Source organism: Magallana gigas, chromosome 1, assembly GCF_963853765.1.
Source record: "Magallana gigas chromosome 1, xbMagGiga1.1, whole genome shotgun sequence".
NCBI classification, from domain to species: Eukaryota; Metazoa; Mollusca; class Bivalvia; order Ostreida; family Ostreidae; genus Magallana; species Magallana gigas.
The window spans coordinates 52,517,420-52,544,539 of NC_088853.1; the positions used below are offsets into that span (position 1 = coordinate 52,517,420).

The 27,120-nt window shown below is 31.3% G+C and overlaps 1 protein-coding gene across 2 annotated transcripts in view; it reads right to left on the bottom strand.

Moving 5' to 3' along the window:
• Positions 1-2,473: 2,473 nt before the first annotated feature.
• The window catches only part of LOC105331041 (receptor-type tyrosine-protein phosphatase alpha), a 59,670-nt gene continuing 35,023 nt past the window's right edge, over positions 2,474-27,120 (bottom strand). The window contains exons 2-30 of one of the 2 annotated variants that reach the window (XM_066070795.1): positions 26,107-26,177; positions 20,047-20,181; positions 19,352-19,492; positions 17,556-17,693; positions 17,260-17,397; positions 15,932-16,069; positions 15,434-15,565; positions 15,147-15,284; positions 14,439-14,579; positions 12,484-12,621; positions 10,596-10,693; positions 10,291-10,406; positions 9,869-9,897; positions 9,481-9,728; positions 9,069-9,156; positions 8,569-8,642; positions 8,133-8,169; positions 7,788-7,885; positions 7,400-7,528; positions 6,785-6,933; positions 6,388-6,523; positions 6,074-6,220; positions 5,818-5,911; positions 5,557-5,630; positions 4,892-5,026; positions 4,425-4,544; positions 4,159-4,301; positions 3,790-3,925; positions 2,474-3,479 (exon numbers count right to left, since the gene is read on the bottom strand). In XM_066070795.1, coding sequence (XP_065926867.1) covers positions 3,402-3,479; positions 3,790-3,925; positions 4,159-4,301; positions 4,425-4,544; positions 4,892-5,026; positions 5,557-5,630; positions 5,818-5,911; positions 6,074-6,220; positions 6,388-6,523; positions 6,785-6,933; positions 7,400-7,528; positions 7,788-7,885; positions 8,133-8,169; positions 8,569-8,642; positions 9,069-9,156; positions 9,481-9,728; positions 9,869-9,897; positions 10,291-10,406; positions 10,596-10,693; positions 12,484-12,621; positions 14,439-14,579; positions 15,147-15,284; positions 15,434-15,565; positions 15,932-16,069; positions 17,260-17,397; positions 17,556-17,693; positions 19,352-19,492; positions 20,047-20,181; positions 26,107-26,164 — 3,426 coding nt within the window. In that variant the 5' untranslated portion in view covers positions 26,165-26,177 and the 3' untranslated portion in view covers positions 2,474-3,401. The remainder of the gene's footprint in view (positions 3,480-3,789; positions 3,926-4,158; positions 4,302-4,424; positions 4,545-4,891; positions 5,027-5,556; positions 5,631-5,817; positions 5,912-6,073; positions 6,221-6,387; positions 6,524-6,784; positions 6,934-7,399; positions 7,529-7,787; positions 7,886-8,132; positions 8,170-8,568; positions 8,643-9,068; positions 9,157-9,480; positions 9,729-9,868; positions 9,898-10,290; positions 10,407-10,595; positions 10,694-12,483; positions 12,622-14,438; positions 14,580-15,146; positions 15,285-15,433; positions 15,566-15,931; positions 16,070-17,259; positions 17,398-17,555; positions 17,694-19,351; positions 19,493-20,046; positions 20,182-26,106; positions 26,178-27,120) is intronic. The other variant, XM_066070787.1, reaches the window with a different exon arrangement.

Consider the following 27,120-nt stretch of genomic DNA (forward strand, 5'->3'; position numbering starts at 1 on the left):
TGATTTGTCATTTGAGCGCTGTGATTAAAAACTTAGTACGCAGAACATATTTTGAGCAAACAAACACCTGAATTGCGTAAAAATTGTTGTTGAATTGTTGAATGAAAATCAAATTCAAGAATGCCAATAAGGCAGAAAATAGCCAGGGTCTTTTTTGCTTCATTCTTTAACAAAAGACAGCTTGACACGAATACTTCATTGTATATTATACAGAACCATCATTGCGTCGACCACTAGTTACTGAGTGAAATCATAGAACATATTCAAATTTTAGGATGTTTTGCTCATTGTAAATACTTGAGTCACAACATTTTAATTGAACATCAGATTGTTGTGCTTTTTTTGATAGCTCTTATTGAACTTTGACGTTAAATACATAAACAAATTTTAAACTCTAATAGATGCATTGTCTTTAAACCTATTTCAGGTGCATCATACAGCATTATTGTAAATAATAGCATTTATGTAAATTGTGATATGCTATTTTTATGCTAGTACCAATAATAGTAGTCTAGTCATAATATAATTGTAATTCTAATCTTTGAGTACTTTTGAGTATTTAGTTGATCATCCTTTTCGTCTACATTAGCCAATCAGAGTGCGGCATTTAGTCGCGCGATGTTTTGACTACGTCACTTTAACTGTCAGCTGTCAACAAGTTTGTAAATACCGCAGTCAATCTGATGCTATTCGCAGATACATACGTTTGTCAAGCTTTACATTTTAAATATGTATAGCAAATGCTATGTATATATACTTTTCTTGGAATATTTTAACAGTTCAGAAGTCAACTGCTGTGTATTATAATTGTATCTGATATGCATTGTTTGTGTTTTTAATTCAATGTATAGATTAGTTGTATGTCAAAATTCAGTTCTCATCACAATTCCCTATCATCTGTCTTATATTGGACATTATTCAAAGTGTGATTCATGTATATAATTTATCTATACTATGTGCATCATGTGGTTACACACAACATATAACACAGGTCAGAAGTAAACTGATGTGTTTATGTGCTGTATAGTTTTTTTAACCATTGTTTCTGTTGTTTGATTTTGTCATTTGAGTAACATGTGCCTACTAGTAGGTTCATCTGAAAATGTTTGATTACATGTACATCTGTCTTTAAAACTTGTTTGATAGTATAACAAACTTTAAACATGTATATTAGGCAGCTGTTATATTAACACAGGGCAGAAGTCAACTGATGTGTTTATCCTTGCAAGGTTAAAAATAAGATGTTCCTAGTAGTATTCAAATTTTTAACAGGTTTGGTTATAGATAATCTGTGCCTTCATGATATATTAATATTTATATCTCCATAAAAGGCAGGGGTTGGTCATTGCCATATGTGTTGTATGTACTGCCATCTTTCATATTGTTGACTACCATGATCTGGCTAGTCCACGTTGTGTGGGGTCATTTTGTGCAAACCTGCTGTTTGCTTTTGGTGGCTGTTTTTGTTCAACACTATTTTTGTGGCATGTATATTTGGTACATGTTGATAATGTATACATCTTTGTTTAATATGGGGGAGGTCATTTGCTCACCTTTTATAACTTACATTCAATGTCTGGTAATTTGTATTATGACTGTTTGAAGACCTTCCCTTATTGCCTAATTTTTCTTATTAGCAAAAATAAATGGCAGTACATACACACAACCATGTTTTATATTTTTCTATCAATCCTAGACAGATCAACAATATTACATAAAGTAATGTAAGACAAAATTAATATTTTTAAAATGATTCGTTGAACAGATAGGCTGTCATTTTAAATACAAAAGACTTAAAATGGACAAAACAAAGGAATTGTACCTTCATTGATTTTATAGTGGGTTTTTAAATATGGGACCTCCCATATGAGAATTTTAATGGTTTTGCTGACGGAAACTATTAATGTCAAGTTTTTAAATTTGTATTGTCACAAGTTTCCGTCTATTTTACTATGTAAGGTTTTCCTTAACTTGTGGAATTTTCGGGTTTTCCAAATTCAATAATCATCGGAACAGGGTATGCAGTTATAAAGTTTGCATGTTATTTGCAACAAATGGTTTCTATTAAACTTCTCAATATTAAATTGTGTTTTTTTCGAATGTTTTCTGTTTATTTTTCAATCAAATGTTTGATTTTTTTTCCTAGAGATATATTTTGTTGGAATTGTTATCAGGTTTTTGTATTTAAACTCATGTAATGTGGACGTGGTAAATTCAATCTCAACGAACATGTTGTCAATGGTTTCTTTTCAAATATTTCAAATTATTTTTTTAAGTTTTATATGTAATAGTCTCTAGTCCCTCTCTCTAAAAATGCGGATAATCTCTCCAACCCCTCCCCCTATTTATGTTTCCGTTGATAATGAAGCCAAACTGATTGTCCTAAATCTTTTATTTTAAGTAGATTTAATACGAAACCATGATCCCACGCATTTTACATCAAAAAGCAAATGAAAAAATAAATAAAACAATATAACAAGCATGTAATTAACTGATTTTTGTTTATAACTTGAACTAAAGACAATATATGCACGCAATTTTATATCTACAAAGTTTTACACATTATGTATATACAGGTTACTCTCGATGTATAAAGCTCTTGAAACGACATTTTTATTTATTTCATTTTTTTTTAATTCAGTTCTTGTTCTGACTACAAAATAGATAATCCAATAAAAGTCACATTTACGATACACAAAGCAAAAATCATCAGCAAAGTCAATGCAAGTTCAAAAAGTGTTTTCTTTTTTAACTTTGTGAAACAACAAATTCGGATTGTATTAAAAAAGTCAATGCACATAAGGTTTTCTAAATTCTACATCGGAACGTTTAAAATCCGAATGTCTAAAATACTCTACATTTATGCACACCATTTTCATTTTTGTTTCGTTCACGTGTGGAATTTGCTTGTTTAAGCGAAGACTACCAATCTTTTAAATGTAAAATGACATGATTCAAGACTAGTGTTTATGATTAAAATATAAATACATTTTTTAACATGCTTTAAAAAATAATATAACAAATATTAAAAGTACATGTACCATTAGAAATTGCTAAAATACTTGGAATGAAATCAAAACGATTTTTTTGTTGATTTCAGTGATTATGAGATATTATACGAATCTATGTTTATGATATAGTTTATAAGATACTTTCACAATTTCTGACAATAAACACTGCAATCACTATATAATTCCTTCTTTTTTTTTCATTTATAGGCATGTTCTAATTTAATATAAAACGTTGAACAAAACTGGCGGTAAGTATACCATTGTAACAATGACTCCTGATAAAAACATATACTGTGTTCGATTGAACCACACTCTGCTTAAACTACTAATGTTAGTCATAAGTTTCAAGTACATGATATATCATTAAAACGTGTCAGCCGCTATTTCATTTTATTGGTTATAATAGATGTTTTCTGACGCATTTTGGTAGTGGTCCATAACGGCTTGATAAATCGTTTCGTAGTCTTCCTGTTAAACAATAAGAAAAGTGGTGATGGTCATCATATAGTATGTGCTATCTTTGAACAATTTTTTAAATAACAGTAGTTCTTTTTTATAATTCTATTCATTTATGATCCATTATAAAAAAGATCCACACGTATCTAAATGTACCTGTTTTCATTACTGGTTAAACAGTAGTTATGAATACTGTAAATACGTCACTCCGATAATTTAAAAGCTTTATAATATAATGACACGTTCTGATATTTTTAAACAAAAAAAGATAAAAAAAGATTAAAAACTAACGTGCACGGGCTACTCATTAAATTAATCTTACAAATCTGGCACAGAATTCCGGTCGTCTTATCTGTAGCTGCCTGACGGCGGTGAATACGTCCACTCTGTCATCCATGTTCATCTGTTGGATGATGTTATGGACGGCGATAAACAATCCGCACTGAGAGGCACCGTCACTAGTAGAGGAAACAAATATTCAGAAGAGACACCTAAGATGAGCTTATTCATTTAGGAAAGAAAAAGGGAACCGTTGTATGTAGAGACTATGAAAGGAAAATCCTTAAAAACTACCTTTTTGCATATTAGAGAAAAAGAGTGATAAAAAACTTCTTAAAATCATTTTGATTTTACGAGGATAGTATTATAGAAAAGAATAGTACCGACACCATATTGTTTTGTTTTGCATTACCTGCTCAGAATAGTTATTGGTTGTTTTGTTTCCAAATAAAGGACCGTCGATACCAAACTCCGAAGCTGGGACGTGTCAACAAAACTTCCAGAACACTGTATTTCAACTTCAGGTTCGACAATAATTACTGTACGTACTTCCGCCTAGGTCAGCAAATATTAGAAGATATACATTTTGCTTACTCTATTTCTTGATTAGTTTATTATTATTATTATTATTACTACTATTTCACATTTTTCTTAAATAATGAAAAGTATTCAACGTACATTGTCATGAACAATTTGGATCTCGTGAGTTATGACATCAGTCTGAGATTCCGATCGATGATGTACTGTAAACGGCGGGATTTTCATGAAGGAGGATACAGGAGGTAACCAAACCTTTGCCTTAATATGTTAATTAAATTTCAGATAATTATGATTATAGCAAGGCACAGGTACATGTGAACGATGAATTTGATGATGCAAATAACTTTTTGCTTTCGTATGTTTATATTTATTCATCTGTTTTTTGCTCAATGTATACTTTGTTTAAGTAAATATTATTTTTGGCCACCATTTTGGAAGTGCATACCATATTTTTGATCAAAATTACGCAAATTGTAAATATACCATAGACTTATATTTGACACCTGTAGTTAAACACAGAAGAGAGAAAACTCTATGACTATATTATTATACAACTTAGTTGTGACACGAATGTTTAGTTATGCCTGATGGAATACATTGCATACCGATTTGATACCAGGTAGCGGTTGCATAGAGATGACTGTGTCAGACTCGTGGTCAATCAACAGACGTAGGAGATCCAAAGCGTTCTCTTCCAGTGGATACTTTGTCACAATGAAATGCTGAAGATTGGTAAATGACTGAAAATAGATATAACATAAATAATTTAATCCTTATGACAAACTCTAACAAATCATCTGCCAACTGTAAAGCATTGTGTTGTTTTGTGTTATTTTTTAATTTTTATTTCAATATTTAAAAGAAATCTTTTGAAGACTGTTAGGAAAACGTAAACATCATCCTTACACAAACATATTGTTATAAAAAAAACCAAAGATATGATGCTTACTGATTGTTATATTAAGATACATCATCTTTTAAAATACATGTATATCGAAATGTCTATTGATTATGTTAAAAAAATTATTTTTCATGTTCCTCTAATACGCTATGCAGAGTACAGCAGTGGTCCAGGAAAAGAACATATTAAAGTCAGAATATGACATTTCTTTTATCAGAGAAAGCTCTCCAAAACTTTTTGTTCATAGTAAAGTTAAAACTTGTATAATCCTTTTGTTGAGAAAAACAAAGTCCTTGGCAATAATTCTTTAAATGATAAAATTTCACCAATTCATTTGTAATTCAAATTGAAAAGATGCAGATATATTACCGGCACCGCTATTGCATTGATATAATTGCCTCGTGTTGTTTTGTTTGGGGACAGATAAAGACCGTATTTCTTCACTGAAATACAAAAACAAAATTCAATAACTTTGCTATGTTACAAAAATACATTACAGAAATCTACCTCCATAAATATTAATTTTAATTTGCTTTCAGTAAAGCCCGAAAAAAAGTTTCATAAACGAAAGATGAAAACGAAGAGCTAATGTGAAACTGTATGTATTCAATATAAACAGATCATACTTACAAGGTAAAATTACTCCGGAAAGCTGATCTTCTGAATCATACGTCGCAAAATCATAATCATCTTTAGAATATTTTTGACGAATTTTTAACAGAAGCTGTAAATAGATAAATAAAAGACATAAGGTTTTGACTGTAAATTTTTCACTAAACTACTTTCATAACATCATATATCTTCCACATAACTTCCAAATTAATGTAATGTTTCTTTTTCTGAGAATATCAGTTTCTTTTGTAATGGTTAAGTATCTACTTCAAACCTGAAATTCATCGTGAAGTGGGTTTTGATTGACCGGGGTATTTTTTCTCGCTTTCTCTGTTTTGTTCAGAAATTCAACTATCGTGTCCAATTTAATAGGTGCTTTGAAAACTTCGTTCAGGGCAAGGTATATCGTAATATACTGCTCCTGTAAAAGGAATTAACTTTTATGGTAAGATATTGTAATGAAAAATGACAATAGCAAATCATGGTGTATAATATAACCAATATATTCAAGTAATAAAAATATGAAATTATACCACAAAATTATTTTTTTTATACAGTTATAATGGAATTTAACAATCTGCAACTTACATATGTTTGTACCATTGATACTCTGTTTTGTCTCATTTTCGCCACAAATTCAGCAACATTCACTTTGCCAGTTTTCTTGCCAATTTGAAAGAGCGCATCCAAAGCTATATAAGTACCTGTCCTTCCTACACCAGCGCTGAGAAGACAAAATAATTGAGCGTGTATAGTACATTTAGTGCAATACATCGTAGTTGCTGTGAGACATCATAATGTGTTTGAGAGAACACTTGATATACGCCTTGCAATACCCCACGGATTGTTATTATTCAGTATGTGTTTTATTTGCTGAAGTGTCAAATTGAAGATGGACTTGTATTTATCTAACTAGGACACTCCGTCCTTGTCTAAAAATGTGCTTTTTAAAAACTCAAAGAAAAAAGAAGTAGCATTTAATTACCTGCAATGTACGGTTGTGGGACCTTGCCTATTATTGGCTGATGTATTCATGACGTGGCTATGGAATGATAACAAGCACAGCGGTTCTGGAACCCCGTGATCCGGCCAGGCAGTGTAGTGATATTGTATAACTACACGTGTACATTTGAGCTACAAGAAACACAAGGAATGATTAAAAGATTAAAACAACCACCAACGTTGATGGTCATTGATGAAATATGTTTCAAAAAATTGGACCTCATATATTGACTTATCTATCTCAAATTTATGTTCAAAGATTTAAATATAAACAGAATTTGATGATTTGGGAAATTTAAGTATTAGGCTAACCATCTTATTTTTGAACTTTGCATGTTCAATTTATGTGAAAAGTATTGCTTATAATTAAAATATGTCTGAGTGACATATACATAGTTGCTGTTCCGTTACCTTTAAAAAACGTTCAGTTAATTTTCGCAATACAAAATAGTTGTACGTGTATTGTTATCAAAAGCAGATAATCGGAACCCTGATATTCATTTGATAGTTTTAATACAATAAAGTAAATAAACGATTGTACATGTACATTCAATATTTATTAAGGTTTATGGCTCTTTATGGACAAAACAAAGGTTACCTTTTTGTGGAGCACTGAAAGTTGGCGAGTTGTGAAACACGCGTATTCTTTCTCTTCCATAAGCGTGACCTGCACTGGACCGTAGAGCGCAGGGTTGTCCTTATCCGGCCAGTATTTATTGCACTTGACCTTATTAAAAAATGATGAAATTTGTATTGAACATTTTAAACTATTTTTTTTCTCATATGATAAAGCAAAAAAAAGATATTAATACGATAAAACACAGACTGCAACTGGAGGTGAAAAGAAGAGTAATATAAACACTGAATGAGGAAAGCTAAATTATGCACTACATATATATACATATAGATACTGGTGTAAATCTTTGAGCACTCATACAGTAATGGTGTTCAATACATCAAACACCTAGGCTTGCACTTATACACACCTTTTCTCCTTCAACAAGAGTTGTCACCATGACAACTGAAGATACGTTTTCTTGCCAAATCATTCTCCAGAAATCTCCAAGAGTATTTGACTTTGGTCCTTCAAATTAAACCATAAAAAAACACTTCGATGATCAATATTTTTTTTAAGTTATTTACATGTAAAATAGAATACACAGAACGGTTGCTTACATTTATTTTTGCATTAATATTTTCTGGTTAATGATTTATTGATATACTTCGTTCCTGACTAAACCACTATAATGTAATTTGTAAGGATAAGATATGTGTTTTACTTTATTATTAAAAAAAAATGAGACCAAAGATAGTTAACCTAAAACACCTACCTTGGGTAGCTATGTATTCTTTTTGTCGGTTCGCCCCCTGTAAAATATGTAACATTTATTCTATAAAGGTTGATGGATTTATAAGTTGCTTTTATTTTATTATCTTTACTTCTGGTTTTAAGATAAGCTCTATAAATAAGCTGAATTTATTGCATTCAAGAAAATCTATAACGCCAAGATTTTAAGACAAAAAATCCTTAAAATAAATCAAAACAACTATTATGAAAAAAACTGCATAATGGTCATTGAAAAAAAAAGAAATTAACTTAATTTGAAATCCTCATTTTACGTAATGGTTAGAGAACAAGATAAAGAGTAAACAGAGAAAAAAACCATGGATTTTATTTGAATATAAACCCATATTCGCATAGCATATTTAAATATTGTATAAGTAAAAATAAGTGAAAAAGTAGTAGAGTATATACTTTCGACTTACCTCTATATAATTAGCATTAATAAAGTCCGAATGTTCGACGCTTTGATTATCAAGAACCACCCGAGAATGGTCATCTTGAAAAAAAATAGCATATTTACTGGTGCTTATTCTTTGTTTATCAGTCTAAATGTAATATGCATGTACGGAAACCCAACAACTACGTATACTGTGGAAACATCATTTTTCGTGGGAGACCAGTGTTCGTGGTTTTTGTTTTTAACCATTGCCCATGAATTTACATCCCCACAAACATGTTCACAATCATTTGGTTAATATTTATTAAAATTATCCTGATTACACTACATTAAACTCTACGAATGAAAATGATTTCACAGTATTCTGTAAACTAATGGCATAATTATGATTTACTTTTCACTCAGTAAGTCGATAATATTTAAGCACATATATTTTATTCCAGAATATACTAAATACAAATAGTGATACTGAGGTAAAAAAAAAAGATTTGAATGGGAAATAACAATTCGGAGTAGAAAACTTACAAGGAAAAGTTGTTTTATATCTATTTTTAGGAACATTTTCTGGCTTTTTTCCAAATTCACATGAGTGTAGTTCACCACTTGGAATGGTCTGGAAATGCATCAACAACAAACATACTTGATCACTATCAAATTGCTATCGACAACCAACAATTTAAATACATGTACACAAAATATGACCGGCTCCCGATAATGATTCAAATGCATATGGTATATCTTGATCAAATATTTGCGAAGTATTATCTGAAAGAGGCCTTTACTTGTAATTCAAATGTTTGTAAAACCTAATTATATGGATAAAAAAGTTAAGAGATAGGGAAAAAGTAAATCTATATATATATATATATATATTCTGCACATGTTAGCTTGTCCTTCGATTTCATTGTTCAAGTAGGATGTAAATGTTTAACTGTACCGCATATTCTTTTCGGAAGCCCTCGTTATCGTTCTTTCTCTTCTCCGCAATGACAATCTCAAGTTTTTCAATAGGTATATCTAGAGTTGTGTTGATGTTAATATTAGAATAATTGGAATCCGTGGGTATTATAGAATTAAAGCCGTCATATACAGTTGCCGTGTCACCTTTGTTGTCCATCTTTAAGCCGTTTGCTTGTCCACTGATTTTCATCTCAGATCCACACTGGCTTTTTTCCGATGTTTTTTCTACAAACAATTTAATACGGAATTTGAAACGTATTTTCGGTGAAATGTCATAAACATTCTGCATTCGTATTCCTCATAAACTTACACATAAACTAGGAAAATGAGACGTGCTGCATTCGCATTCAGATACATGTACTTACTTTTAGATTTAGTTTTGCTTCTCCGAGATCTGAAAAAAAAAGATGTCATTACAAAAACTAGTTTTAACAATCTTGAAATAAACCTTACTTGTAACTCCATCGCAAAGATTTATGTCGCTCAAATCTGTGATTTTTATTACCTTGTCATGGGTAGAGAAACAATAAAATTTAAATTCTTAGCAAATAGGATGGTAATTCTAAGATTCCAATTAAAAATACTTAAAAATGTTTAATATGCAAAACACTAAAAATAAAAGGTAATGATAAAATACAATTAAGTGAGATCAAGAAAATAAAAATGAAGAATTCTTTCTTTTCGTAATTCAAAGTTATTTTTTTTAGCAGTATTGCACTTTATATTGTCAACAATTTAATAAGATTTTCTGTAAAGGCGAATGCAAGTCAGTTCTAATATAATTTACCGTTTCACGACAACTAAAATAACCACAGCGATGATGATGACAAGGAATCCAGCACCTATGCCAATAAATGTTGCATTGTTTTTGTTGTCACTTCGGTTACCTGCCCGAAATTCTATCTGTAACCAAATAAAGGCGTATATATTTACCCACTGTTTTTAGATTTTACTACAGACTGCTATATTTCTTTGATCTTTTGTATATTTACTATCACTGACAAACTTACAAGTAAGATGCCAAAAACGTTGTTTGATTTAGAGAATATAATCCTAATTTTTGAAGGTACATGTAAATATCAGTGAATTTACCTTTTTACATGAACCGGATTTTATGTCACAAATTCCGTCGACACAGAGTGAACTACAATCATCCATACAGTTATACCCAAACGTGCCGTTGCTACACTCTGTAAAATACCGATCTTTTGTCAAATTTTTGAACAAGTGTTCAGTTACATGTAAACAACGTTAATGATAGTCAAAAAAGTAATAAACAACAGCTGATAAGTTTTAAGTGTTTCTTACATACAGTTTTAGATAAAATACAACAACAACTAGACTCTTGTTGCTTTAGCAACAAAAAAGTCTTCTTGGCCTCGTGTATTCATCTGATAAAAATTTGCGTTTCTCTTACAAAAAGATAAGGGATATAATATATACTGTGAAGGAGATTTCCAGTAATTATTTGATGTAAAACAAAACAAAAATACAAGAAGTCAATTTCTAAATACTTCCTGTGACAACCGGAAGTTACGCCTGATCAAACAGAACACGGAAAACTTATATTTAGACCTTTTTTGTCATTCCTTAAAGTTTGGTTGTTCAGTTTTTTTTTCAGTTTTGCTAACTCCATACAAAAACATGTTTGTATCGGGACCAGAAACGGACAAACAGAAGTCATGAAAGACATATGAAGACGTATCTGAGTATATTTACCTACGATACATTACTGTTTATCAGACTGAACAAAATATTCAAAGAACAAATCTTCACTCATATACAGCTTGATTTCCGCTGAAGACAGGAAGTGACGGTCGACAAAATGGAACCCGTTACACATATCTTCATCCAATGTCTTTCATCCGAGGAAGGTTTGTGTCTTAGTCATATGCAATTTTTGAGACATGAGATATTTGTGTATATATCAGCGGAAATAGAAAAATTGTTTATTCAACCATGTGTAGATGATTTATTGTATTTTTACTACTAAAATTCGACTTCATGGTAAATAAAAAAAATTAAAAACTCGAAGTTTGGAGTGCTTCCTGCGACGACCGGAAGGTACGCCGGACAAAACAAAATAATGTAAACACATGTACATACATATGTCTATCATTCCACAGAGTGGCCTGTTCAAATTTGTATCGTTTTTTGGATTTCATTGACCCAAGAATTTTTTGTCACGGAATAGGAAACGATCAAAGGAAAGTGCTAAACGTAAATCAAAGTCAGCATTTATTTTTGCCTAACGCTTATAAATTTTTATCAAGCTAAATAAAACTGTCAAAGCATAGCAGTTAAACTCATAAACAACCTGATTCGATTGAACTCTGCCAGTGAGAACCGAAAGTTACGATCGACAAAATAAAACCGGTCAAACACATCTTCTTACAAATGTATATCATCCTTGAACGTTTTGTGTCTTCATCACTTTTAGTTTTTAAGATCTGGTGGGACAACATTTATTTTAAAAAGGTTACCTGATAAATGAGATATCTTACCGGAAGAAGAATGATTTCGTGTTTTTGGGGTGTTTTTTTTACATTGCATAGGTGGCCTATCTAAGGATTTATACTATCAAATTCATTATATGTAAAAAAAATTATATTTGAAGATAAAATAATTTTGAAGTACTTCCGGTGAAAATCGGAAGTTATGATGAACAAAACAAAATAGTTTAAACATCTACAACTATATTTCAATCATCCCACAAAGTCTGCATGTTCAAGTGTTTGCCGATTATAAGATCTTGAGGGAACAAGGTTTTTTACGCGGGACAGAAAATGGACAACCGGAAATGAATTCGAAAAAAATAATAATGATATTACAATTCTTTATTATCCCTGAAAATTTCAGGAAAATATATTCGCCCATTTCTGAAATTTTCTGCCGACAAAAAGGGGGGGGGATAAAAAGAAGAAAGAAAGACAAAACCATTACAATTATCTATAATTATATCTTTTATTAATGTACCTACCATCATTACACAGAGGACCTTGAAAGCCTAAATCACAACCAGTTAAACAGGATCCGTTGACAGGATTGCAGGTGGAGGAATTAGTGCAGTGACCACATTTCTGCTCGCAGTTTTCTCCAAACATATTGTTATCACACTCTGTCAAAGACAGAAAAAAATATGTACGTGATTATTGCTCGTCATTTCAGTGTACTGCAACACTGGTAATTATTCTTCATATTTCCTTGAAAACTAATATCAATATCGCAAAAAGTTGTTCTGAAATTGGTTTAAATAATAACTGCCTTACTATTGATATTAATTTACTAAATGGTCACTGAATCAAGATGATGTAGAAGACTCTAGTTAAACATTTGTTCAACGCATTCTACATGCAAAGTATGTGAGCCGACATTAAAACTATTTATTTTGAGTTTGGGTTTTAAGCAAAGGATCATTCAAGAGGACGATGGTATTGGCCATTCAAACACTTTATGACAAATTCAATTATTCAAAATAACGTGATCAACTATTAGTAGTTCAAGTTAATATGCGAATTTATAATTATTTGAAAGAGGTGATCTATTACAAAATTAAAAATACACTCACATAGGAAGCCATATTAATCAAAATAAATTCACAGATTTTTTAAAGATCATTTATAATTCCATATGACTATAATGTTGTGTTTCACTAGCAACTGGACACTAAGAGTTATATACAATGTACGAGGGTCAATCAAAAAATACAAAGACAATGTGGCTGTCTATCATATGTTTTTCATGAAAGTCATAGTTAACAGATTTATCTTTGCACCGACACTTATGTTATTGATATGCGAAGTTTTAATCCATTTGATGAAACGGTATTTTTGTTACACCTTTTTAAAAACAACATGTTTTGTCACCACGGCGCACGGTAACGTTCAAAGCATGACGTCAAGATTAAACATGCACAGTTTATAGATATACCCCATCTTTATATCATGCTTAGTCTCTTGTGCCTTTCTCCTTCCAATTTAAAATGGCACTGAACCACTTAACATCTTATTTGCACACATTTGTTCGAGAATCATAAGTAAGTTCATTAAAGTTTTCATTTTCTTACCGTGTGTTTCTTAGTTTACAGTAAGGATAACCCTGAACGTCGATTTACGTTACTTATTTTTTGACCAAATATTTACAGATATTCTACTCTCTTTCGGACTGTTTTATATTCAAAATACAATGACCACCACCCTCACAAAATTTATTACAGTTAAACACAAACTTGCAAATAATTGTTGACTTATTTTTTGCACCATTGAACATTTTCACAGCTTCTATCGGCTTTTCCCTGAGTTAGATCCATTTTATTTGTACTTCTCGTTGCGCCGTGACGTCCGGCGACATCGATGTTTTTAGTCAACTGTAAAGAGGACTATCTGTCTTTAGTAACTAATATCTGTTCGACAAAACAATATATCCCGTCATTATTTGGTACATAGAATACCATGACTATAGTAAATTTGAAGTTTCAATATCATTGGGTTTTAAACCAAATTTATAGAAATATTACTTTCAACATTATATGGTTTATTGTTGACATAACACACATTTTGACCGTGCGCCGTGACCTCATTTTTGTAGGATTAAATTCTAAATAATTCTTAGAAATAAAGAAATTAATTAACTTTTTTCCTTGCAAATTCTTTGAAACTATTGTTAAATTATGTCTACCAAATTTAGTAATATTACGACGTTAAGTAACATAACTATGACAAAAGTCTTCGTATTTTTTGATTGACCCTCGTATGTAATTTAAAAACCGGCGTCCATCTTATTTTTTATTTATTTTTTTGGATAAAAGCTACATGGTTTTTCATTCATTTAAATGGAAAAATCACAAAAATTAAACAATTCAATGATGTCCCATTAAAGGTTTTCTTAAAAGAAGTTGATTATGGATACATAAGAAGATTTAAAAGACGCATTTACTTTCGTTGCAAACACCACCTTTCCATCCTGCTGCACATCCATCAATACAGTGACCTGTATCTTTTTCACACATACTCCTATTTCTGCAGTTGCTACTGCAAGTTTTGTTGCAGTTCCTTCCAAACGTTCCCAACTGACAACCTGTAATTTTCCATTGAGTAAAACATAAAGCGTGTTTTCTTAAAGTATGTTTTTATAACACTTTCGTTTGTACCTATTTTACATGTATCAAGTTTGGTACATATTCGCGTTTCTATTCATTAAATTTTATATAGATTTTTTTTCTTTCAGCCTGAGGCGACCAAATAGCTTAAAAAATAGTTTGTCTTAATTACAGCATCAGTATAAACTAAATAATATACTGGAGTAGCTTAAAGTATGCATGCTAATAATATACATGTTTTGAATGAAGTTTCATCTTAAATAGATAAGGATTATATTGTCCATATCAAAAGATCAAGCTGAGAGGTTTTCACGGCAATATGTTCGATACAAATTTGTCACCCTGTTTAATACTAAGTAGCAACTTTCGTAAATCATAACAAACATATAACCCTAAAGAACTTTATTCTCACAGTCCCTTATAATTCATTAAAATTATCAGTCAGACCAAAAGTTAACGTTTAACAAGTCGGATGTAGTAAAACAATATAGAGTATATCATTTGTTTCATAATTATTACCATAGAAAAAGATTGACGGTTAGTACCTTTTGTACATTTGGAACCCTTGAAACCTTCCATACATCCAGTCTTGCATGTTCCATCTATGTGATGACATTGCTTTTTGCCGAAGCAATACCCACATCGAATGCTGCAATTATCTCCGTAGAGATAATTATCACATTCTGTAATGAATTGTTATGTATATTCTGTAAAGATAGTTGTAAAATGCATGAATGAACAAACGTTTATGAAAATCTTACAAATCAGCCACTTTTATTAGTTTGCATGTCTAAAAAAATTGTAGATAAGCTTTAAATAACATAAATGTTACTGCTTTGACAAAAGTCGCCTTTCCATCCTGGCTTGCAACCATTTTCACAAACTCCCGACTTTCTATTACAGCTATTACAAGTTGCGTTGCATTTTCCTTTACAGTTAGGACCATAAAATCCACTTGGGCACTCTAAACAAATTAGAGACATTGTATCAGGATTATTTTACTTTTTCTGTATGTGTAGTTTTTGGTTGATTTTTATTATTCACGGATATATATATATATATATATATATATATATATATATATATATATATATATATATATATATATATATATATATATATATATATATATATATATAAATTGTTAATATGTTTCACAAATCAATTAATCTTAACGAGAATGCAATGTCAAGGTAAACTTGTACAATTTATACTTATTCAAAACCAAAATGTAAAATGTTTAAATATCTTCAGTAAAATTTACCACCTGTTTTATTCTAGAATGCAATATCTGTTTTTGTTTATACATAAATCATTATGCTGCATTTACCTTCCGTGCAGTTATTCCCTCTGTATCCTAAAACACATCCTCCAAAACAGGTTCCATTAATATGATGGCACGTTTGGTTATTTAAGCAATGACCACATGGTGTGCTGCAGTGAGGACCGAAAAGCCCATCTTCACACTCTTGAAAATAGAATTAAGATTTTGTTTTACATGGGTTTATTGTTGACGTGATTGACTTTTACACCCGTAAAAAGATTTGATTCTCTCATTTTTGTTTTGAAAAACACTAAATACATAAACATTCTATATCAGAACCTCCTCTAAAACTTCACCTTTATCTACCGCGATAGAGACTTCCATGAGAAAACTTGATATAACTGTAATCATAAGTAGTGACAATGGAAACATATCTCGGAGTAAAGCGTTTACACTGAGGTGTTAAGGAAGCATAAGAAATCATAAATGCATGTACTTTCGCAAAATAACAAATTTTAGTCATAAGATATCTATCTAAATATTGAAGCATTATAACGTCGATCAAAGTCAAATAAAAAACACCAGATACAGTTCCCCCCATAAATCAGACTGTATTACGTAGATTTACTCATTGATGACGTCATGACTGAAAGTTGAATGTAGTGTTAATTGATTGGAAATCATTGTAAACAAATTCAAAATACTGTTATAAAGCAATTTGTCGTGATTTGTGAAGAATTGAACAAGAGAAAATTGGAATATATGTTAACTTTATGAAATGTATGCCATTATGTATCATTTCTCAGCCATAACGATATAATCATCCAGTTAGAACAACACTACTTCGTATATTTCAAAGTTTACATTAAAACTGTATCAATAGTTTAGACAATGCTCAACTTGTGAAATGCTGCTAGAATCCCATGTTATGCGTTACTTTGCTGCATCATATCATTTTCCGTGCATAATGTATAAAAGTTGGGAAAGTTTTTAAAGAAATTGGCAACTAACTATTTAACCAAAGGGATTAGAAAATTTTAGCAGTAGAAACAGAGATGATTTGCCTTTTTTTGATATGTTTATTGTTTTGTGGTAACCGAGGGGTAATGATGTTCTATCTAATTTTATTCTAAAGAATACATGTAAGCAATTTATAGCTATCACGTGAAAATGCACCGATGTGGCAGTTATATCCTACCCGATTGTATTGCAGTGATATCCATTAAATTAGAAAATATTAGGTTTTTGGTATAATTTAAAAAAAACAGTCATTTGATATTACAATTTTACATAGAACAGTGAAAATAAGACGCGAAATTGTCCGTATGCTTTCTTGACATACCCACATATCAATCTGATATTATGGTGGTTAACATGTGAACTATTGTATTTACTTTCTTTACAGTTATTCCCTTTGTATCCTGGTTTACATCCTTCAGAACAAGCTCCAGTTTCATGATTACAATGTTTGTTTCTTAAGCAATGTCCACATTTTTCGCTACAGCTAACACCAAAGAAACCTTCCTTACACGCTGTAAAAAAATAAATTGCAAAAAGTACGTAAGTCATTTTAAAGGTGTGAGTTTTATTTTTTTTTTAATGTTAAATTGCCTTTATTATAAATACTTGTTAAAGTATAAACTTTATAAAACGTATCACATTGATAACATCTTTGAAAATATGGATTAACCTCTGTTGCAATTAGTCCCTCTGTACCCCGGTTTACATCCTTTAGAACACATTCCAGACACATGATGACACTTTTTGTTTTCAAAGCAATGACCGCAGACTTTTCGACATTTTTTACCATAAAGTCCAGCAATGCATTCTGATGTGAAACAAAATAATAATTTAAACAGTTGTGTCATTTTGAAAAAATCAAATTCTCATTGCTCCAAACAAATTCTGTATACTAAAATGTATATTCCAGATTCAACCTCAGAGAATAAATTTATAACATGTTTATTTAAAAATAAGTCCGTTCTTTTAAAAAGAATAATCAAAGCTCTACAAGTTCCACTTCAGTTTATTAACCGACACATATTTATGTTTTTCGGTAAATTAGGAAAAAAAAGTATAACAGTACTAAATTGACAACAACAGGCCAATAGGTCTTAACAATCACCTGAGTAGCATATAACCCATACACAAACTTGTCAAGGAGTCTTATATATTCATTTAATTAGGTTTCATTCTGCAGTAGAAAAAAATTATAAATCTGTAATGACGACCACCTCATTGCCTGAAATCTTTCTAAAAGAACTATGAAACCTATAATTTTGGCAAAAAACTTAAAGATCTAGTCTGCAAAATCATGAATTCGGTTTTCCTTTGAGGTGTGTGGGAGTATAGAAGATAATTTTTAAACATTATTTGCATTAACACTTATACATCAATTTTGGTCCCTCCTATGAGTCAAGACCCATATTCTAGGGGACATACAATTTAAAATTTTAGTAGAGGACTTCCTGGTAAACAAAATTATCAAGTCAGTTTTTCATACAGGTGTGTGAGAATAGAGAAAAAGATTTTAAAACTTTATATGCATTAACACTATATTGCCATATTGCCCCCCATGTCCTGAGCCCCTGACCCAGGGACCATGAATTTCACAATTAAGGTAGAAGAGTAAGTGGACATCGTAACCCTGTATTCAGTTTTTGGCCCACATGTTTGGGATTAAAGAAGAAGATTTTTTTTTAAGATTTAATACATTTGTGGTTTTTAGGAAGAAGTAAAAAGTGTAAAATTGCTAAAACACGACGGATGACGCACGTCGCAAGACGCACGACGACGGACGAAAACAGATACATTTAGCCTTTTCATCCTTGTTTGCAACTATTTTCTATGAAACCAAATTTCTTTTTACAACTATTACAGTTGACGATGAAGCTATATCAATATCTACAGAGGTCATGATAGAATAATCTATTTGTTTAACATGTGAAAATATAGCCGTTCTTTAACGTTAGAAACCAATAATCATAGTGACATATATTTTTTCTAAATATTGGGTAGTCTTGCACCACGTTATCAGGCAATACTTCAAATGAAAATATAAGTGAAAAAAAAAAGTTTTTAAGTAGTCTTCTCAAAAAATGTGAATTAATCATACCAACTATTACTTGACCCTACGTTTCTCTTTTTATCATCTTAAAGGCAAAATTTAAGAATAAATTCGACCTGTTTTATAAAATAACCAAGGATTTAACAAATCCCCCAAAATTCCATTATTTAATAGCATTGATGATTTACAACAAAGAATGAAGACGTCATTATTTCTACAAAGTCATTCGTCAGAGATTTTGTGACGAGAAACATATCGATAATATACTAAATCAGAAAAAGTCACTGAGTGATCGGATGACAGGCAAAACTTTAAATTAATAAATCTTAAGCTAATTTTAAAGATATACATGTTTACACCCCACCCCCACCCCTCTTACTGAACGATGCCTTTGAACAGGTAAAACTATGTAAAATTACCTTTATCGCATTTTCCTCCTGTCCACCCTTTTTTGCACCCATCAGCGCATTTTCCTGCATTGCGAGAACATTTTGTAGCACCTTTGCAATTAGCGCTGCAAGACATGTTGCAATTCTGACCGTACTTTCCTACAATACATCCTGTAAGAACATAATGATACAATTATGTGCCTGTCTTTTCTTTAAAAACCTAAAAATATAATTTATCTAACAAAACTAATTAGAAAAAAAAAATTAAACTTGAGTTCAGATAACTGCATATCCAAATCTTTAGCAGTTACATGGTATCATATTTTTACATCGTGTGTTAGATATATGAAATAACAATGTCTAATATCTATATTGTGAAATCTAAAGGTATTATTTGTATCATATTAATGTTCACATTTTCTGATTCAAAAACAGCTCTCTACAGAGAGATTGGCAAAATCAAATACTGTAATGGTGTGGAGCTTTAAAGAGTTCCAGACCTGTTTTGTAAGCCCAAGAAAACAACATTGTTGATTTTTAAAATATCCAAACCTATCAAAAGAAAAAAACCAGTGACGCTGTTTAAAGACATTGGCAGTTAAGATATAAGACATTCATATCCCACCAGCTGTCTGATTTTCTTTTTTAGCAATATAAAATGATTTAATGTGAAAAAAATACGTATAAATTCGATGGAGAAAAACACTAAGGTTTTGGGTGTGTACCTTTGCATCTTGGTGCCCGAAAGCCAGTGTCACATCCATTCATACAAGTTCCATTGAAAGGATGGCAGTGTGCTTTGTTAAAACAATTCCCACATGGTTTGTCGCAGTTTCTTCCATACGTTTTGTTTTTACATTCTAAAATTTTAATAATATAATATAAAGTTCAAGATTTTTTTTAAAAACAAAATCAAGAGGCCAATTGGACCACATCTTTCATCTGAGCAACAATCACTTTAAATGGGCGTTCAAAAGATATCGTGCCATATGACCCCTTGGTAGAATAACAAAAAAATTTGGGGAAATTATTCAATTTTACACTTATTTTTGCATATATGTAATACTTGACATTGTGCCTTTATGCAATACTATTTTTATCGAGAGTAGGAAAATCCTACGCTAGATATAAAACTAAACATTTGGTAGGGGTACACTGTTAACTTCAAATTCCCTATATTTTCGTACCCCCCTCCCCTCCCCCAATCAATAAAAGCTTTCAAAATATATGAGAGAATATCGGTTAATTTCTTTCTCATCTACTTACAAGTTATTGTATTTTTTTAAATATATTTTAAAAGTTATTGTATTTTATTACAAAAAAATTCCTATGGATGAAGAAGATAATTGTACCCCAATGCGCTCTGTCACAAATCAGTATCTACCGGTAGTATATTATTTTTTTTTACAAATCAGTATCCTGTAAACACTTAAACGTTTCTGTGTTACTAGTTTTATACCCATAGTATACCTCCCTGGACACGGTGTCAGCTATAGTACGTATTGGTCAGTTCTTTTCTATTGTTTTATTACCTTATTGTGCTCGGCTTCGGCCGATCACTATTGTGTCCATATGAGGCATCCGGCAAATGCTTCCACGTGCGCACACATTCCGCTTGCATAAGTAGTTCTTATAAAAACTTGAAGTTTGGTTTAGTATTTATATAACATTTTACTCAGTTTTATTTCACTTCATTTACCTTAAGAGATGCAAACATACATAAAATACAGTTCGACCTGTTAATTCAAGAATGCACATTTTGTCTCACGCGTAAGAATTTCGATCAAAAGATTCATTCAGTAATGCAGTTGACCTCGATGAACTGATCTCAATCATAAGAGTCCATGAACTGACCTCGATCTATTGATGTTGCATAATAGTAGCTAGGAAGACGGCTTGATTTATAAACAAAGTTACGTTATAATGCGACATCAATAGCAAGTTATGATGGCATTTAATGTTTTTCAGTCGCATTAAATTATTTATTTATTTATTTAATACGACTCTTCCTTTGTATACGTGTTAATGCAAATTGAAGAACCCTACTCAGTATTCAGAATAAGAATAAGAAGAAGAAGAAGAAGAAGAAGAAGAAGAAGAAGAAGAAGAAGAAGAAGAGACATTAACATTTAATTATTACGTTAAAAAATATAAAACTAGACAAGGATTTTACGAACGGCTTTCCCCAAATTTATTTCAAAATTAAATTTGTTGACGGTTTATAATGATGAAATTATGGTGTACAGATTCAAAATATTCTATATTTTGTAAAAATACAGTACTTTTTTAATTATTTTACATAAAACTAGCTATCAATATATCATTATTGCCGATCATTCCTTTAAAAGGAATACTTGTTTAAACTGCCGCATTGCAGATCTGGCAGACAGTGGCCACGTTTTCTTCATGACAGGTATGCACAGCTAAGGTTTTGAGTATCCCTATGTCCGTCTACTCACTGGGTGTGGGACACCAGATAACTTAAATATTTTATTGTTCATGTTATGAATAAATTATGTATACTTGTTTGGTTTTATTTTATATAAAAATTGAAATAGAAATCGAATCTTGTTGTGTTTGACTGAACAGTCGTGACACGCTCAATTCCTTAAATTATAAAAACATTCACAAATTTTAGTTGTCTTCCCAATTATAATTAAACGACTGTTGCATATCACTATATTTTAGTAAGGCTCGCCCATTAGTTTCATCTTTATTCAAAAACAACAAATGGCTACAAACCAGGATGATTTTCTGCAGTAATATTTTCTAAGGAATAGTGATAATGCCGTTATCCCGGAACAGAAATGTGTCAGAACTACGGAAACTGTTTTCGTTTTTATATACTCGTGTCTGAAAAACTATCAAAATTGACGTAGGTTTCATATTATTCATTGTATAAAGAGGGGGGGCCAAGAGGATAGTTACAGCATATTATCCTTTAATTATTTTGTACAAGTATTTAACGTTTTGCGAGACATTTCTAATGATCAACCACATTTTCAGCGTCAATCGTAAAATTATAAGCAAGATACCGAGCTCACAATTTATTACATTCAGATTAAGATTTTTAACTTGGTATTTCCTATTCAGCATTTAAAATGGAAAAAAAGAATGGCCTTAGATCTGTGTACAAACATAGAATTGTTTATCTTGCTTATAATTTGGAGCTTAACACTCAAATATGGTTAGTAAATAGAAAATGTAAACAATTAAACATAAGAAACATGCACTATAACAAATAAAGAGCACAATTTATTTTTCAAAATGTATCATATACATTTTGAAAAATATACCTATATATACCTATATATTTCCGTCAGCGATATTAGACTTTGAAAATTCTGAGCATTTCAACAAAACACATTGCATTAATCAACCATTACGCGAATGATCATACCGAATTACCGATAGAATGAATTGTATTTTAGAACTTTGTTAATACATCAGATTTTGCTTAATTTGCGCAGGTAAACAGTCAACCGTCTGATTTACCGAAATATCTGTTTGATTTCTAACGTATATATTACAAAATACAGGCGATTGTTCCCAGGTTACAACGCATAAATAATGAAAACGAAACGAAAATCAAAACAAGCTAACACTACCGTCTTATATTAAGTGAAAACTGTCAACGCTTTGAAATATTAAGCCTCAATTTATTTCACAAAATCGGCACCAACATATTTTGCAAGCGAACTGTTGCACAACAAACAAATTCATCTTTGCCAGATCGACCCGTTTATCATACGTCATGGCTGCTTTAAACAAAGAACTTCGTTTTAGAAATATGGAAAAATTACATTCCACTCGAAACCAAACTGACTCGTACCCAAACAGACTTGTAATCATACTGTCGACTAAAAAATGACTTCATTTTTAATAGCGAGGGAAGCGAGCTCTAAGAACCAGTGTGCGCGGGAAAAAGAACGAGCTAAACCTACAGTTCATCAAACAATTTTTTTTGTCTACATCCCATAATGCTCTCTAATGTTTTCATCCGTGGTGCTATGCCAAAAATGGCCGACTTTTAACTCAAAATTTACGGTGTCTCTCTCTCTCTCTCTCTCTCTCTCTCTCTCTCTCTCTCTCTCTCTCTCTCTCTCTCTCTCTCTCTCTCTCGGGATAGGGGTTTGCGCTTTATGTATCATAACAATTAAAATTAGTACCTTTGGCATACTTATTGTAGAGCAATACTCTCTCAAAAATTCTTTGACGTTCGTTTAAACCTAAATAAAACTATAAGATGACAATGATGCAAGGTATATGTAATTCTTGCTGCGCTCGCCAGAACAGTAGCACCGTAAAACATATTACTTTGCCTTCCTTCAAAGAGTGAAAAGAATTTATAAATTTGTTAGGCTAATTACAATGTAATCGGTTTTTTTTAAAGAAAAGATTGCATGTAAACAGAAATTTTCTATCAAATGTTGATATACCATTCAACCATTTTTGCAAACTTATAGGAGACGACAATATGTTATCAAAGATCTACATTCTTTACAGATTATCTTTTACATTTACAACCCAAGTATCATTGTTTACGACCGGACCAATGGATTATTTGTCTGTTCGGGTACGAGTCGGTTTGAGTACGACTTCACCTGACTCCGAATGGAATACCATACCCGAAGCGATAAACTGATTGAAACACGCATTTTCTTTATTATTATTTTCGAATAACTCGGATTTGAAACAGAATTAGCCCTTGATTCTTGCAATTTATATTTCCCGTCCATAAGGATTATTGATGCTTAATTACATTGAGATTGACTCAGTAGTTCTTGAGAAGAATATTTTTAAAAATTCACCCCCTTTTTTCTACATTTTCGAGGTTTTCTCCGCTTTGAATGAAGATCGGTCTTTCATTTCTTCAATTTATATTTACCTTCCCATAAGAAGCCTTTAACTCTATCATTATATTTGGTAAATATGCATGCATGACAATTTATCTATATTGACAAACAGAGAAAAAAATATAATCATTACAATGTAAAAAGGGGGCGATAATAAAGAGCACAACTAATGCATACATGTATGTCTTCACAAACTACAAAAAAAGTTACATTGGTAAATGTCTAACAAAGAAATATCACATATAATCAGTTTTCAACGAAAAATTGGGAATGTTCGTAAGTGCGAATGTTAGTGTGCTATAACTATTTTTAATATACTCTCGTTTTCTTTGCAATGAACTTGGAATTGAAATTGAATTAAACATGACCGATTTAAGCTTCATCCCTTTGATTGCCTTTCTCAGTTTTCCACTAAACAGTACTAAAAAAAGCTAGAGGTGGGTGTACAACATGTAGTACCTATCTGAATGTGATATGATTCTTTTAGGTATCCTTATCCTTTAATCTTTCAAAACGACACTCATACAGTAATAAATATATGACCTGTTATTATGAATGCATGCTCATATCTGTTTTCCTGTTTTCAAAACTGATTTTCAACTTCGGAGGTCCGAATGTCAATAGAGATTAAAAATACCTCAACGGTGAACGTTGAACAGTTGCTGATCGCATGCTAAACACATTTTAAGCGCACGATGAACGCAGGGTGAATGGTAAGCGAAAACGTAGTGGAGCGGGGAGCGCAATATTGTAAACGATGCATGTACGGTGCGTAAACAGTGAACGCACTGTGAGCGCAAGCTGAACGCATGCTGAGCAAACGGTGAACGAATGCAAAAATGGGAAAGTAGAAGGTTTCAAGGACTATAATTAACGTCTTTTCCCTGATTTTACCAAGGAATGGACAATTACATATAAATGTTTGTTTTTCGTTCTTCGTAAAATTGTAATCTGAAATAAAAGTCGAATGAAACCGAAGAATCGCATAGCATAAATGTAGATGTTAAGAAGAGCTTAGATATCAATAATCTTTTTTAATAAAATTTATTCGTTTTCACATTATCAATGATCAACGGTTTTTGAACTACAATGCATTCAAATACTGCAATTCACTTTATAGCAAACGTGCACTTAACATGAATGCCAGGTGTCAATAAAGCGAAACATGTTTGCGGAGAAATATTTTTTTTTTTCAAGAGTTGTGTGATCAATACTTTTTTTGTAAACTTTCGATCAATTTAGGATTTCTACTTTCGTAAGCACATGGCTCAGTGGATATGGGTGTTAGGTCAGTAGTCGAAAAGTCGCTGGTTCAAAACACGCTGTGTAACTTGATGTTGTGTGTTGTGCACCTAGATAAAGCACTTTATCTACATTGTTTCAGTCCATTCAGCTGAAATTGGGTACCTACTAATGCTGAGTGGGGGGGGGGTTAATATGCGATGGACTGGTTTCCCATCTAGGGGGCGTCAATGATTCTCATCCGCTTAGCACCACGGACACCGGAAATAAGCACCGGCCCTTCATGGCACAGAGAAGATTTATCGTAAACTAACTTTCGTAATGAAGCATGTTTTCTTGCTCATACTAAAGCGTTTTATGATAGTCGTTCCAATAGATTTTTTTACAGGTTTGCTAAATATTAAAACAAATACATACAATGTACAATAATGATTAATTTGCATACAAATTTGACCTGCTCCTATACAAACAAATTACTAAAACCCTACTGATATTAAAAAAAATATTTCAAGGTGTACTGAGCAATCATAAGACTAAAGTTTGTACATAATGATAAAAAGGGGTTTTATTATGTAACGCTGAATTTAAATGATACATTAGATATAAAAAATATCAAAAAAAATAAAAAAAAATAGGATGAAAGGTATACCGATAGATATTAAAGATTAAATAAATAAAACTACTTACCTCTAGCATAGCATTGGACAAACAAGCATATTAGAACAAAGAAGAATGATGTCATCATCTCACTCAAATTTCTAGAAAGGAAATGATTTTTTTAAAAATACAATATAGATATTACGACGGTATTTTCATATAACTATCCTTGTTTTCTCACTCATATAAAACAATAATTAAATCAGAATGTTTATACAATCCGCTTTAATTGCCAACCTTCTGTTGCTTAAAAAAATATATTTAGTTCAAGAGTCTCTTTTTAAGTCATTGTATTAGTTGCCTCCATATACAATTTATTTCCTAATATTGAAAAATAAAGCAGGAAAACTCAAATTAACAATGATTTCGCGATTTGTCCTCCTTTATAATGCTAATGGATATGCTTTATCTATCGTGTACTTTTACATACTACAGTCAGGTTCCCATGCATCATTTTACACTGTAATTTGTATAATATGGGCAATTTGTATTATTAGATCAAAGTCCTTTAATGAGTGTAATGCCATTTTTGTTATTTTTAGAAGATGAGTTTTTAACATGATAATTCACTGGTGTTTAAATATACTTAAAATAAGTTATACTAAAACTATCCAATTGTTTCAATAGCGATTATGTACCTATCTTTAAAGGGGCATGGTCACAATTTTGGTCAAAAAAGATTTATCTGATTTTAATGTTTACAATGCTTTATTAAAGCATTTTAATTAGCAACCATAATTTGAGTGTCATTCGTTGACTTATAAGCGAGTTACAGAGCTTGAAGCATTGTAAATAATAAAAACAGAAAAATAGAATTTGACCAAAATCGTGACCATGCCCCTTTTAAACGGTCCACTTAACATATTCTGAGTATGAACAAAAACGTCTTAAAATATTCATTTTTTTAATGTACTCATCCCCTTCAAATAGTATGTCAAGAGAAAATTGTATATCCTGTAGGATAATAAACATTGCAGCACGCCGGACTCTGAATTTTTCGATGAATATATAATAATAATATATAATTTTAGACACATTTTTAAA